The 15,842-nt window shown below is 39.5% G+C and overlaps 1 protein-coding gene across 10 annotated transcripts in view; it reads left to right on the forward strand.

Moving 5' to 3' along the window:
- LOC136420862 (hemicentin-1-like) overlaps nt 1–13,942 on the forward strand; it is a 53,865-nt gene extending 39,923 nt beyond the window's left edge. For 7 of the 10 annotated variants that reach the window (XM_066407971.1, XM_066407974.1, XM_066407976.1 and 4 more), the window contains 11 exons: nt 305–555; nt 3,118–3,211; nt 3,714–3,915; nt 4,370–4,499; nt 5,125–5,278; nt 6,550–6,681; nt 9,078–9,288; nt 9,980–10,112; nt 11,409–11,446; nt 11,980–12,132; nt 12,583–13,942. In XM_066407971.1, coding sequence (XP_066264068.1) covers nt 305–555; nt 3,118–3,211; nt 3,714–3,915; nt 4,370–4,499; nt 5,125–5,278; nt 6,550–6,681; nt 9,078–9,288; nt 9,980–10,112; nt 11,409–11,446; nt 11,980–12,130 — 1,496 coding nt within the window. In that variant the 3' untranslated portion in view covers nt 12,131–12,132; nt 12,583–13,942. Of the gene's footprint in view, nt 1–304; nt 556–3,117; nt 3,212–3,713; nt 3,916–4,369; nt 4,500–5,124; nt 5,279–6,129; nt 6,167–6,549; nt 6,682–9,077; nt 9,289–9,979; nt 10,113–11,408; nt 11,447–11,979; nt 12,133–12,582 lie in introns of all 10 variants that reach the window. The other 3 variants (XM_066407972.1, XM_066407973.1, XM_066407975.1) reach the window with 3 other exon arrangements.
- The last annotated feature ends 1,900 nt before the right edge of the window (nt 13,943–15,842 follow it).

The raw sequence follows: 15,842 nt of genomic DNA on the forward strand, positions 1-15,842 counted from the left end.
TCTTATCTTTTCACAACTAGTCAGCTGTCTTCATCTGGGCATAATGAAATATGCTACTGAAAGGGGGCATTGTGGCAAATACTAGTATGTGGTCTCAATGGACTTGTATTTGCTTGCCTTTGTCCATGGCTTTTGTAGATTTCTTGATCCATCTAGTTGCTGGCTGTGTCCACTGTTTATGTAGAAGACATATACCAATTCAGCAAACTCAAAAGTCAGCACCACAGCATATATAAGTGTTAGATATACCTTCCATTGGTATATAGATCATGAATACATTTTGTACTATGATTATTATTTTTAGGGAGTAAATCAGTCAAGTGGTCCTTCAACGGAAAGGAACTGTCGAAATCCGACCAGCTGACGTTCTTCTCCGAGTACGACATCCACACGTTACGGATCACCAAGGTAACCAAGGAATGGGCGGGGACGTTCACCTGCAGCGCTGCCACGGAGACGGGAGAGACCACGTGCGACATCGTGCTCAGCATCAAGGACAGCGACCTGGCCCTGAGGGGGGACAGAACAGAGTCCAGGATTGCCAAGGAGATGCAGGTAGGAAGATGGTTACTTAGTGTAAACTGTAGGAAAGTATGACATTATTAGTCTGGTTTAAATGGGATATAAGATAAGAGAAGGTTTTGTGGCCCAAGCAGCCTTTATACATGTAGCTTCTTTTATGTCATGCCTGGGCCTGATACGGGTGTTCCGGACCGTGTGATAACTATCCGGATCACATAGGGTTCGGAAGTGTTATCACACAGGCTTCCATAGAATATTTCGAACGCATTTCGAGCGCGCCGGTTGTGCGGCCGTCGGAAATTCGAATACCGGATTCGGAGATTGGAATCAATGTTGCTACAGTTTCTTGTTCGACGACAGAAAACTCCCTCAACTTCTGGCGCATTCCGCATTGAAATGTATGTTTTCGCGGGTGGGTAGACCAAGGTATGACATAAATAAAATACAACACGTTGTATTCCGCATCACCCTCGGTCCCAGCCCTCCCACGGGTCGGATCGCCCTCCGGCCTACGGCCATCGGGCGATCCGACCCACGGTCGGGCTGGAACCTCGGGTGATACGGAATACCCCGTGTTGTATTCTATATGTATGGTCCTTCTGCCCTGAAAGGGGGCAGAACAGAGTCCAGGATTGCCAAGGAGATGCAGGTAGTTTAAATGGGGTTTTTAAACCAAGGAGAGACTAAGGCTACATATCCTTCTTTTGTCTTAAAAGACAAAAGAAGGATATGTAGCCTTAGTCTCTCCTTCCCCTTTAAGAGGAGACACAAGGGAGTCTAGGGTTGCTAAGGAAATGCAGGTAGGAAGATGGTTCCTCAGTGTAAATTGTAGGAAAATATGACTTTATTAGTCTGGTTTAAATGGGTTTTAAGACAAGAGAAGGATCTGTAGCACTATAGCATCTCCTTCCCCTTTAAGAGGAGACAGAAGGGAGTCTAGGATTGCCAAGGAGATACAGGTAGGAAGATGGTTACTTAGTGTGAATTGTAGGAAACTATGACATAAGTAGTCCTGTTTTATGCTAGGGTCACATTTCCTAGCCGGGGCCCGGTCGGAATGTTGGCGAAAATGAAAAGTAAAATATGCATATCAAGAAAATACACAATTTCAAGTGCTTTTGTGTCCTCTGTTGTATTTTATATGATACTTTTTGTTCCTGCAAGCTGCCCGACCGGGCCCCGCTTTGGAAATGTGACCTAAGCATGAATAATGGGGTTTAAAACAAGAGAAGGATCTTTAGCCCTAGCATCTCCTTCCACTTTAAGAGGAGACACAAGGGAGTCTAGGGTTGCTAAGGAAATGCAGGTAGGAAGATGGTTCCTTAGTGTAAATTGTAGGAAAGTGTGACATTCTTAGTCCTGTTTAAATGGGGTTTAAGACAAGAGAAGGATCTGTAGCCTTAGCATCTCCTGCTTTAAGAGGAGTGTAGGATTGCCAAGTAGATGCAGGTAGAGAGATGGTTCCTTCGTACTACTTGTACTTGTAGGAACGTATGACTTAATTTGTCCAGTTTAAATTGGGTATAAGATAAGAAATGGGTCTTTGGCCCAAGCAGCCTTTTCAGTTTCTTGTATGCTCCTTCTGCCCTGTGCTATCTACTACTTATACCAAAAGTCTTTACCACAGGTTTACTCAGTCTATTTGCAGTAACTAGTCTATTTTCTAAGCAATATTTCTAATGTCAGACAATGGAAGGCACCACCGGTAATTCAGCACTAAGGACAGTCACTGCTCTGATGTGCACTAGTCATTATCATCCAGTATGTGTCTGTTTGGGCTTGATTTCTGTACGTTTAGGGTTCTATTCTCAATTAGGACATTAAACAGGGTATGTTAGATCCAACACATTGCTTTTCAGGCCCTAAAAAGTCTATAACAATGCCAAATTTCAAAAGAAATAATCAACAGGTATATAGCAAGCAAATATGTACTATGGAATGATCAAATCGTTTTCAATAATTGAACTGTCTTTTTTGTGTTTTTGTCTGTATGTCTCACCAGAGTCCCTTTGAAGGGGTGGGTTTGATTTTTTTGTTTTTCTTTTCATAAAAATTGAAAGAGTAAAATAGATTATGAATCAATAGCACTAAGCATGTAACTGGTCCGCTAACCAAACTTTAAATGTTGAATAGCTACCTGAAACACTAAGTGTAGTTTCTTTAAATACAATGTCAGTTAATAAAAAATACTCAACCCTTTGAATGTCAAGCAGTCTTTTTCCAACTATAATGATTGTAAAGTCTTGTAAACATAACAGTTGTACAGTTGTAGTTAAGAGCTTACATTTTGTAAGTCATTCAGTTTTCTTAATCTCTTCGTTGCAATTTGGTGTATATACAGATTTTCAAAGTCCCACAGAGCAGAAAAACAGTTCAGTTTAGTTCATCCATTCGTCTGATAGCACATTAGGTCCCTCTATGCATAGGCTTGACTAGAATACTCCTTTTCTATATGTGCAGTAAATGTCCGTAGACTGACTGACAGTAGCAAAAGAATCCTCCTCAATCCATTTCTGGAAGGTCAGTTTAGCAGCCATCTCAGTATGGCACATCTCATGGTAAGCACTGACGTGATATTTTCCCTGTTATCCTCAGGTAACCAGCCAGGTGGTAAGGAAAGACACTGGAGCCTCCACTGAAGTCACAGTCAAGGAGGGCCAGGAAGTCACTTTACAGGCTGGCATCCCTGGTGAGATATCTCTTATAATCTTTATTTGATAAATCAAAAATATAGACTGTTTTATGAAATAAAATGCCTGAATGCCTGGCGCTCCTCTATGTATTCAATTTGTCTTTTTGCAATTAGATGGCTTTGTGTAAAAATAAGTTGCAGAGCCTTTAGGATCTGGCTTTGGAACAGATATGTTATATAGTAATATAATGTAAAGTTACTCCCTGACACCTTGTGTACCAAAGTTCAGCTTTTCCTTAAGTTTATGCTTTGTTTACATGTTGACCTTCTCAATTGAGTTCAATTATTTCTTGAACTCCAAGAGTGATGTTGAACTCCAAATGAATTGCTGTACTGGCCTTACAAAAGTAAAGTTATGACCTTATGTCTCTCCTTTGGCCTTACGAAAGCTTATCATAAAGTGTGATACATTCACCAACATCACAGCTCTCCCTTATAAATACATGTATTAGCTGTTAACACTATATCATTAATGTATTTTCACACATTTCTGTCTCAGGTAACTACATCATCAAGTGGCTCCATGGAGGCAAGCTTCTCCCCGACTCAGCTGCATTCAAGCAGATGACCAAGGGAGACCTGCACATCCTCACCATCCCGAAGATAAAGCGGGAACACGCAGGGACATACACGTGTCAGGCCACCAGTGGGACAACTACTGTCAAGTGTGACATCATTGTACATGTCACTGAGCAGGAGAGGTGGGATATTTATATTCAAATACTTAACAGTATAGTCGGGGATATTGTGAGGTCTGGATAGTTTATTGAAAGTTGAAGAATTACCTTAAAGTTTAATGAAGTATCAAGGGACAAGTAAATGTGCAATTTATCCCGGCCCAATATCTAACTTAATAGGGAAAACTGTTGTATGATATATTACTGAGGGATAGTTTAGACCACAATTAGAAAAATTTACTTTGTACTAAGTGTGTTGTAAAACAATCATCTGAGAAAGTGTGATTTTCTGAAACAACTGTAATGCAAAAGTTTGTTAAAAAAATAACCTCTGCCAAGAACTTTCCAAATGATTTCCTAAGTAAAAGATCAGAAATAGGAAACCATTTGGAAAGGCCTAGTTGAGAAATTGCATAACCTATTGATTTATTGATTGATTGATTATTCTTACTGATGAAAGTGATTTTGATTTCTGTAGACTGGTACCCCCAGACTTCAAGATCAAACCCCGCTCCCAGCGTGTGGAGAAGGGAGGTACTGTCAGCCTGATCAGTGAAGTGTCTGGGGAGCCTAAGCCGTCTGTGTCCTGGCTTAAGGATGGAAAAGAGGTAAGAAATATTGGTATAGGGAATGTAGTTGGACATTTCATTGTCTTTCAAGACTTGAATGGTAAGGTTATATAATAGTTCAAATACACTAATTATAATAGCCAACACATATAGGAATCATAATGATTAAAGTACACAAGTTATATCATTTTGGAGTGGCTTGTCTCAAGGAGGCTTTCTTTTTTGTCATTATGCATTTCATGTTCTAATTGCTTTGTATTGTGACTGAAAACTGCTCATTTTGCATGTCTTCAATTGTTCATTTATCATACATGTATGTCAAACAAAAAAAACAAGTTTAACACGTTTCTTTGAACAGTCAGACTTATTCCACAACTATTTTACTGAATTGATCCTACACAAAAAGACATCACTCACCGCATCATTTCTCTTTGGGTTGGATGAAAACGTTCAAGAATTGTACAATGTGTTTCTCCCAACATAAGATGAGTTTTCATTCTTGACTGATATTCCACAACTATCACAGGTGCTATTCCTCGCTGTGTTCTTAAATATTCATATCTCCTCATTGACAACATTTGTTGGATGGGCGCTTGAAACGCCTGAGATTAAAATTCAGTTATCCAGTAGTAAAGACTCAATTTCATTCTTCTTTTAATCACAGGTGCTTGAGACTTCTCGGATTACTACCAGGCACGTGGGGAAGAACTACATTCTGGAGATCAGCGATGCAGGGGAGGAGGACAGTGGGTCTTACACATGTGTGGGCACGAACGCTGCCGGACAGTACTCCTGCACAGCTACTCTACACGTTTATGGTAAGGACAGTACTCTTTCACAGCTACACTACATGTCTACGGTAAGGACAGTACTCTTACACAGCTACTCTACACGTTTACGGTAAGGACAGTACTACTGCACAGCTACTCTACACGTTTACGGTAAGGACAGTACTCCTGCACAGCAACATTACATGTCTATGGTAAGGACAGTACTCTTGCACAGCTACTCTACATGTCTACGGTAAGGACAGTACTCCTGCACAGCAACATTACACGTTTATGGTAAGGACAGTACTCCTGCACAGCTACTCTACACGTTTATGGTAAGGACAGCACTCCTGCACAGCTACTCTACACGTTTATGGTAAGGACAGTACTCCTGCACAGCTACTCTACACGTTTATGGTAAGGACAGTACTCCTGCACAGCTACACTACATGTTTATGGTAAGGACAGTACTCCTGCACAGCTACACTACATGTTTATGGTAAGGACAGTACTCCTGCACAGCTACACTACATGTTTATGGTAAGGACAGTACTCCTGCACAGCTACTCTACATGTCTACGGTAAGGACAGTACTCCTGCACAGCTACTCTACACGTCTACGGTAAGGACAGTACTCCTGCACAACTACTCTACATGTCTATGGTAAGGACAGCACTCCTGCACAGCTACTCTACACGTTTATGGTAAGGACAGTACTCCTGTAGTCTATGGTAAGGACAGTACTCCTGCACAGCAACATTACACGTTTATGGTAAGGACAGTACTCCTGCACAGCTACTCTACACGTTTATGGTAAGGACAGCACTCCTGCACAGCTACTCTACATGTTTATGGTAAGGACAGTACTCCTGCACAGCAACATTACATGTCTATGGTAAGGACAGTACTCCTGCACAGCAACATTACATGTCTACGGTAGGTACTGAAGGAAGGAGGGAAGATAGATGGACGAATGTGTCACTAGTGAATGAACAACTGAATTGAATGAGGAATACATGAGGCAACTGTCTAGTAATGGGTATATGTGCATGGCTAAAAGAGGACGTTACACAGCAATTGTGAATGTGCAGTCATAAAATGTTTACAGTCACTTCATATTAGATAAAAGTAGACGCTCCGCTGCAGCATGCACAAAAAAATGTAATGCTTTATACGCAGATAAAACAAAAGGTCTATCACAACCATAGGTACACCAAAAAGCATGTGGTGTAGAACTGATTGTTTAACTTTTTAGACTGAAACAAAATGTGTGTATATATGATATATATATGATAAAAACTTTGTTGTTTGATTTGTAGATGAGCTGATTGGAGGGTACCATATAGCGGGGAACGGTTCCGCCCTGGCGACCACGAATGTTGGAACTGTGACCAGCACACATGTGGAGGTACCGGAGGGACAACAGGTATCACTACAGGCAACTCTTCCAGGTATGCACACAACGGGGGCTTAGTTTGATATGATTTCTTCGTAGGAAAAATCAGTTTGAATTGCACTTTAGATCTAGAGTTGTTTAATCGTTTTGGGTTAAAATCGATCTACCAGGTTATAGTACAGAAGGAATTAAGAGATGTGTTTTCAATCTTTCAAATCTTTGTTTCAATCAATCACCTTTGCACACAAAGACATAAAACGACACAACCATATACAACGGCATTGATATACTAAATGCCTTATTTTACATCTGGTTACCTTCGCGACGAATGGTTTCGTCGAGAAGGTTATTCGACGGTGCTTGTCTGTGTGTCTGTTAGTGAACAGAATAAGTCGAGAACGCCTGGATGGTTTGTTGTCGTAGTTGGTGTGTCGGTGTGTATGTGGCAAATCTCAAGATGATTAGATTTTGGGCGAAGTGTTTTGCATAATTAACGAGAAAAGTGTAAAAATGTGTTCAATTGTATGCTTTACTATGCGTTCTGGTTGCGACGGGGATATTGATACGGGTAGATGGGGGGGCAAAGTTGGTCATGAGGGGTCATGAGGGGTCATGAGGCAGGCAGGAAACGTCAGTTACATGTACTGCAGCTGCCAGGGACAAATTGGCTATCAGCCAGCTGTAGGGCAGATACAAGAGATAGGCTTGCCCATATAGGCAGTAATGCTTTAAAGCACTAAAACAAGGGCTCAGAAAAGGATTCACCTTAATTGCAAGCCCCAAAAATTCTTATGCACCAGAAAGCCACATCTGTCTACTTTAGAATCATGCAAAGAAAATAGACCGTTGACCAGCTCGTTCTCTCGTAACAGCTGACAGACGAAAACAATCGTCAACTTTGACCTACTCCCAGCCTGGAAGAGTCCACTCGGAGCATGTGAAACCAAACCACAAAGATATCTCCTTACACCAATTAAAAGACTGAAACATACAAATTTTGACCAAAGTTGGATATACACGGCCTTATATGAGTAAGAACAGTCATTAATGCAGTGCCACAGCATGGGAATACCGAGCATGTCTGTGTGTCTGTTAGTGAACACGATAAGTCGAGAATTCTTGGAAGGATTGTCTTGGTATTTGGTATGTTGGTAGGTCTCGATGAAACCTGAAAATGATTAGATTTTGGGCCCCCTATCGGCTTGTTACGGTACTGCAGCGGAACTTCATGTTATGATATCTCGTGTTGTGGACATGCTATGGAACTGATTTTTGAGTGGTAGATAGCTCGTTGGGCAGAGAGTAAGTGGTATAGGTTTGGGCCCCCTAGCAACTTTTTTGGAACTGCAGGGGTAGGTTTTGCTTCAGACTTTGAAAGGGAATAACTCAAGAAGGGCTTGATGGAAGGTCATGATTTTTTGCATGTACATAGCTTGAGCGATGATGTACATGATTGGATACTTATTATGCAAATCAGTAACTAATTTGCATAATTAATGAGGAAAGTTTATACATTCATCAATTTCCATGATAGGACTCGCAAACATGTGACATATGTAACTGAGGAAGAGAGAAATATTAATAGATATCAGCTATGCAAATGAGAACCTCATTTACATAATTAATGAGAAAATAATATAACTCGAGATGGGCTTGATGGATGGTCATGATTTTTGGTATGTAGATAGCTTATGTGATGCTTTGTATGATTGGATGATAATTATGCAAATCAGATGATAATTAATGAGGCAATTTTAAAAACCTGCTGTGTTCCATGATATGACTATTCAAATATGTGACATTTGTAACTGAGGAAGAGAGGAATGTCAATAGATAGAAATTATGCAAATGTAGGCCTAATTTGCATAATTCATGAGAAACTACTATCATTCCATACTAGTAAATAACGGCAATTTCATACTTGTTGCATTTAGAAGTTGTGTGAATGTGAACACCATTGAATCAAATTATGCTAATAAGGAGCTTATTTGCATTATTGATGAAAAATGTTAGCATAACCTTCTTTGTTAAGCTCATAATCATAACAAGGAGGTTTGGACAACTTATGTTATTTGGGTGAGGAGGATCAACTGGTATGATTTTTGATTGATGAAAAACACTCCTAATACGTCAGTCATAAAGGTCAAAATCATTTCGCGAAGGTATGAGGTCGTAGAACTCTTGTTGTATATGATTTGTTTCCATCATCAATCAATTTTGATATTATATAAAAATACCTTGTTCTTAAAGATTCAAGTCACATCATGAGTCAAATTAATATACTGTAGTCTGTGGTGATTGACACACCATTTTCAAATAAAAATTTTCTATGATAATAATTGTACATCTAATCTGTTTATGTATCACTCATTTGTTTAACCTATTCATTCACACCAACACCTGTTCCAGGTAAGAAGGTGTCTGTATCACATCACTATCTAACCTGTCCAGAACCTATTCCAGGTGACGATGTGAAGTGGATGTATAACGGCGAGGAGCTGAACCCCAGCACGCTGTACAAACAGTCGACTCGCGGCACCACACACACACTCACCATCAACAGGGTCAGCAAACAGCAGGAGGGAACCTACACATGCGAGGCCACGGGACCGACCGGAGTCTCCAAGTGCGACCTGGTCATCACTGTACTGCCGAAGAAAAAGTAAGTACAAGTATGCAATAGAATTAGAAGGATGTACGAGTGACCACCTGAATAAAGACCACCTGGTCATTGTAGTCCTTTAGATTATTTTCCTACACATGTGAGACCAAGTGCAACCTGGTCATCACTGTACTGCCGAAGAAGAAGTAAGTTTTGTTTTCTTTGTTACCCTCTAACAATGTCAAATGGGATATGACTGAGGGGGTGAATGTGTGTGTGAATTATGTTAGGGCAGCTGCCAGCCCAACATTAAAGGCCTATATTGTTGATGCATGAACTAAGTAAGAAGCAACAAAGGAGAGAATTTTGCGATAGTCAATAGAAAAAGGTGATCTTCTTCTTAGCTTAGACCATGCCAATTCAATTAACAATCCGTTTGTTCCAAGATTTTTTTAAAAACATAATGCAAAACTGTAGCGTTAGCAGCAATTGGATGTTACACAGCAATTGCAATTTGGATAGTTTATCATTACCCTTTTCATCTTGACTTTTTATTCGGTTTGAGTTTGTAAAACAGGTAACGTTTACTCGCCTGTGTTGGGATGAAACTTAAACAAACAGTAGGCAGTTGCTTGCCTTAGCTTTGTTGTATTCTTATATTTTCAAAGGCTTCACTGTTGTTGTTTTTTTGACAGCTAGAATTGTCTGCTAAAGTTTAAAAAATTTTGATATTTTCTATGCCTCCCCACAGAGAGATGGTTCCTCCAGATTTCGTGTCCCAGCCCAAACCAGCGACGGTTGATGACGGGGAGTCTGTGGAGTTCTGCTGTCAGATCACAGGAGACCCTCAGCCCGAGGTTCACTGGTTAAAGAACGGACAGGAGGTAAAAACACACATGTAGGGTGGAGTGGTGTGCTCCGCTGGTGTCAGAGAAATGTATGACAATGCTGCATTCTCACTTCAACCTTTTAAGAAATTCCCGAGTGCATTTTTGGCTATTAGGTTAAGTTTTATGCAATCTCCAACAGACTTCAATCATCATAGATGGCAGTCCTTAGTATGCCCCTGGAGATGCTGTTGGTGTCAGAACTTGAAGGAGTTCAATGATATCTTCATGTGAAAGTTTGATATGAAAATGAGGCGAAAGAATAATAATGTATTTATCTAAATATTGCTATCCATGATTGTGTTACCTTGAATTACAAATCTCTGGAAATCTATCTTTTACCTGTTGAGCTTCAAATACATGTTAGTGTCTTTTTGACACAATGACTGCTTCATATAAATGATCAGAATCACAGTCTACATTTAGTGTCCATGTTTTTGAAGCCTGGATAGAACATAGAATAGAACCTGACATAGAGCATTATTAGAACAAGTTCTTTGATAGAACATAAAAAAGTATCAAAGAACAACTAGAACAGAATAAAAGAACATAGTCCATTCAGTGATAGAACATAGAAGGGAATGATAGAATATAGAACAGAATCCCATTCTCAGATACAGATTAACATGTTGTAGTTGCTGCATGTTCCTGGTGTTTTTATAGTTTGAGTTTGCTTGTCTTGGAGTTGTAGTAACCCTTCTCTGCCCTACACTAGGGTTTTCCACGGAGCATGTTGACGATGATGGTGTTGATTGATTTGTTAATTTTTTCACAAGCATGTGGACCAAACCATACATGATTGATTGCATGGTCTCAAATCCTGATACATTGTCAAGTGTGAAATTCATCAACCACCAAAACACCACCTTTATTGTATCAGGAGGCTGAACAGAATTCGTAAAAAAGATCAGAATTATCACATTGCCATCGTCTTATGATTGAAAAAAATGGCACATTTTTCTTGGATCTCCTATTCATGGCACCAGGCCTTTTTGATACAAACATCAAATCTATTTTCTGAATCAATAGTAGACCATGGTTACACATGGTTTTGCTAACTACAAAAATATTCCAAATCATCCATTTGGTCATACATCTTTTTTACGACTGACCGATTGAGTTTCATGACCTCCAACCTTTCACCCTTGGAATGCCCTGTTCCCATGGAAACCAAATAACCTTTAACCTGTCCTGGTCTCCTCCTGCCTTGCTGTGATGCTGTACTACCACTGAAACCCTCCATGTACTACTCCATCTGGTTGCGCCACCTATCACTTTACGATGGTACTGCAGTTGTGTGGATGGACTGCCAGTCGCACGTTTGTGACAAGGTATTGTAGTAAGAACAGTACAGGAAACCTACCGCACCTCTGCATGGATACTGAAGAACAGTCACCCGGTTAAATGTAACCTTTCACTCAATCTCAGGTCAGGCCATAGCAATTCAATCTCTTAGTCCTTGGATTCTAATTTGAAACCAAAAGACCACATGTATGGTTCAGGTTATGAATCAACCCCGAAAGTCTTATGTTTTAACATCATCACTTTGAAAAAAAGTATTCATTTTTCAAGTTGTTTTAGTTTTTCCGGACTGGTATGTTGTCTTTCTGACTCCTGTGATAGCGTTTTTGTCTATTGCAGGATGCCTGTTTCTTTGCCCTTTCTATTCAAATACCAGATTCCTGCAAAAATCCTAGAAAAAAAGATTGGATTGTTATGGCCTAACATTGTTATACCGGCATATGAAGACACCCTCTATACAATATATAGGCACGTAACGTAAAGAAAAAAGACATATATAAGCCATAAACAACATGCTTTTCTTTGAGGAAAGTAATTGTTGAAACGACGCTAATATTTTCAGCTCCTCCACGGCGGGCGGATCCACATCAAGACCGTCGGTGAGAGGTACACCCTCCGCTTGGACCGTGTCTCGGCTCGCGACTCAGGAAAGTTCATCTGCGTGGCAACCAACCCCAGAGGGAAGTGCGCCTGCGCAGTTTCGCTTCACGTGAACGTGAGTGTAGTGGAAAATTGTGCAATTATGAGTCTTTTTTTATGTCATTTTGATAATTCTATTGCAAATACATGCCTGAGGTACAATTGTACGTTCATGTAACAAAGATAGAATAATGATAGATACAATGATGGTGAGAACTTTCTCCTATGTTATACTACATTCTAGAGTAGACATCGAGCTAGTTTGGATCGGTTTGACTTTTTCAAAAGCTGATGTTCTGGGTGGGATAAAGTCGCCCAGAACTCTGACTACCATATATTCTACCAACATTCTTCTTGATCTTTTACCATCAAAACATTTTTTATCACATTAGATTCTGATTTTTGGATTAGATTGATCCTAAAGCCCACCTAAGTTATGAGACATTGTTTTCATCACTACGTATAACAGATATATGTTGAAAAGAATGGAATAAATGTTTTTGGTTTGTTTTCCTGTATTCTGCAGCATTGATCCTGACGTTGCCAACCCGGCAGACCTCTATGATGCTGCACCACCCAGGAACTTTCACAAACTGAGCTGGAGAAGAACAGAACACTGCATCAAAATCATACTATAGCTTTTATTACATGACATGAAATGTAAAGATAACTTGAAAAAAGAACGCACAGAAAATAAAGATGGCTTACTATTCAGAAGACATGGCTTGGCTAGGTTTTATTCTTGGTGAAAAAAATCCCTTCGGATACTGAAAATTCAAATTTAGTTGACAATGTATTGCTTTCAAATGTCATGAAGATACCACATGTGTATTCTGCTTTCTTTTTAGACTTGGCTTATGTCTTTATCCCGGCTTCTTGAGAGATGGCTTCTTTTAAGTCTTTGCTTAGCTTATTCTCTAAGTTTGACAATGGCTTTATTTGTTTTGATACATATTTTGCACAGGACGTATTTTAATTTGTTGGCACAATGTCTTGAATGAGTGCTTCAACCTGGAATCAAGAAATAGATTTATGATAAATACCAACAATGTTAGAAACCTTGCATCAATGTTACAAATACTAATGTTGAATGCTGCGCTTTTGTTTTGCTAATAATGTCAAATACAAGTAGGAATATATTACAGTGCTGTGCTGCTCCATTGATAAATGTACCAACTAGTATAAGTATTAGAACTTTCCTACAGTAGGTCCTCCTCTTTCTTGTGATGATGTTTCACTTTTCCTTAAGCAGTTTATATCTTATTGTAAAACAATGCCTATGAGTTTGATTAAGTGCAAGTGATCACGAAAATGAAGTTTAAAAATCAACAAACTTTTAGGGCAATGACTTGACAATAATTTTCATGCCTTGAGTTAGACTATGTGTGCAGATAGAGGCAATGTCAAGTCAATAAGAGGTTTTGTGTGCAACTTGAATAGTTATGACTAGCGAAATTATTTATCCTGAATTAAAGCTGCACGCAGTGATGTTTACTTTTACCATTGAATACTGAATGCAATACAAGAAACATAGCTAGTTTGATAACTGATATGCAATATTTATCAACATCTTATCATATATTTGTACATGGTTTTAAATAGAATATATGTTAATGTAGATAGTAGCTTTTTATTTTGACTTTATCTATCTACTGATGGCACCCTAAGGTAAAACAGACCGATTGACAACTTTGCCAGAAATGAATGTCATTTTAAAAAGAGGTGCGACCGTCAGATGTACAAGTTTGCAGTAAGGGTTGTGTTAGGAAAGAACTTCACCCTGGCATTTACAGTATTGCCATTGCTTGTTTATGTAAGGCCTGAAAACAATGGAGTATGAGAAAATGTATTGTTCTTGCCACTGGCAAATAAAAAAATCACTTTCATATGTTTTTGTTTATTCTATTCTTTCGTTGAATATAGGACAGTACATATTGATAGATTGAAAGCCAATCTGTGAAGACTGCATAATAGTATTCTTAAACAGTACCTGGGTACATTTGTATGTACATGATGCTACACAGTTAGTATTTTACTTGCAAATTCAAACAAGCTATCAGCCACCCAAAAATCAAAACCATAGCACGTCTAGGTCAAAAGATACAAAACGGAAGTTCTGCTGCAGTATCAAGGTCACATACCTGGGTGGCCAAAATTGACCTTGAACTTTGACTTCACAACACCTGCCCACATACTAAATATCATTGTAATCCATCCATAGGTTCTTGAGTTATGGTGACTTAAGTAGTGTGGAAACAGAAACAAGCAAACAGACAAACACACACAGACACACAGACACACCCAAAATCATATCTCCATTTTTCAAGGAGATAATTAAGGAAGATGCCACTCTACTCCTTGCCTTGGAAGTCGGGAGTTTAAATCCCAGTTGTTGTTGCTCATCCATCTTGAACACTACTGGAAAGGGTTGCAGTACTGGAGAGTGGATGGCAAGCTGAAGCCCCCAGGAGAGCCACACGTTAAAGAACCCACCACACTTATCCATGATACGTTTGAGAATGCTGCAGAGTACACCATGACACAAACTCACTGTCAATGCTTATACATAGCATAATGCAACATCTACATACATGTACGCTGTGCGATAATGTGTGTACGCTGTAGTTACATGTAAACCAAAGGACAATGAATGATTTTATACTTGTATGGTAGGGGTGTTAGATATGTGGATAACGCACACTTATAAACTACAAATAAAACGTCGATAGATACTATTATATATAATTCATCCAGTAGGCTACACACACACACACATACACACACACACACGCAAACACACACACATACACATACACATTCCTATACATATAGGGTTAATCCGGATGCTGTATTTTTTCATACAGCGGAAAAAATCAGATCAGCTTACAACACCAAGTCAGCACCATGGACATCGCCATCTAATATTTCCACCCTCATTCTACCAGTCATTTTGCAGTGACACTATGATGTTATAACTAAGATTGCATATTCCATTCAAACATCGCAGTGTAGATCACTTATTTAGTGTAAAAGAAATGCATGGTCCAATGCAATAGTGAAATGCACATGCAAAAGCACATTAACGTTACTTTGTAAATCACTTCAAGTATTCTGTGTGGTGCAGTCATTTCTGTATACTGCTGATTGGCGCCCCTAAAATATGGATACTATGATCATACATCGATCAGAGGTTGATGACGCATTTAGTAGATTTGTAAAGTTAATTTATGCAACTACTAAGAGAAACAGGTGGTCCCCATGGTGCATTGCGCCACAGAGCCCGGGAGATGTGAATCAAGATGGCGGCCGGACTCGGGAAGGAGGAACACCTCGGGCAAAACTCGTCCTTGTGGGCTGTTAAACGCCCGTTTGGGAGGTGAGCGGCCGTCAGTTTGTGTCCTACGTTTTTCTGACCATTATGAGCAAGAATTTGTGAAGAGACGAAGCACTGTCGTGGCAAAATCAGCTTTTTTTCTCTCGAAAGCATGGCCATGTGACGTCACACGCAGCTCACCCATGCAGCTGTCAGCTATTTGTAATTTAGTAATCTCCAAGCGTTGGTCATATAATTTATTCTTATACATGTATGTCGTAAATATATGAACTCTTGCATTTGTGCAGGATAATCACTCACGGGTTTTCACAATATTGAAATATTGAAATTGTATTTTCTCTTCTTCAACTTTAAAGTTTAAAAATAAATTATGCATGTCACATGTGTGTTACCAAGGAGTTACAGGTTCTGAATTGTTTTGTTTTTTTCATGCATGTGTGGCTGTGCTAAAC

Source organism: Branchiostoma lanceolatum, chromosome 15, assembly GCF_035083965.1.
Source record: "Branchiostoma lanceolatum isolate klBraLanc5 chromosome 15, klBraLanc5.hap2, whole genome shotgun sequence".
Classification (NCBI taxonomy): Eukaryota; Metazoa; Chordata; class Leptocardii; order Amphioxiformes; family Branchiostomatidae; genus Branchiostoma; species Branchiostoma lanceolatum.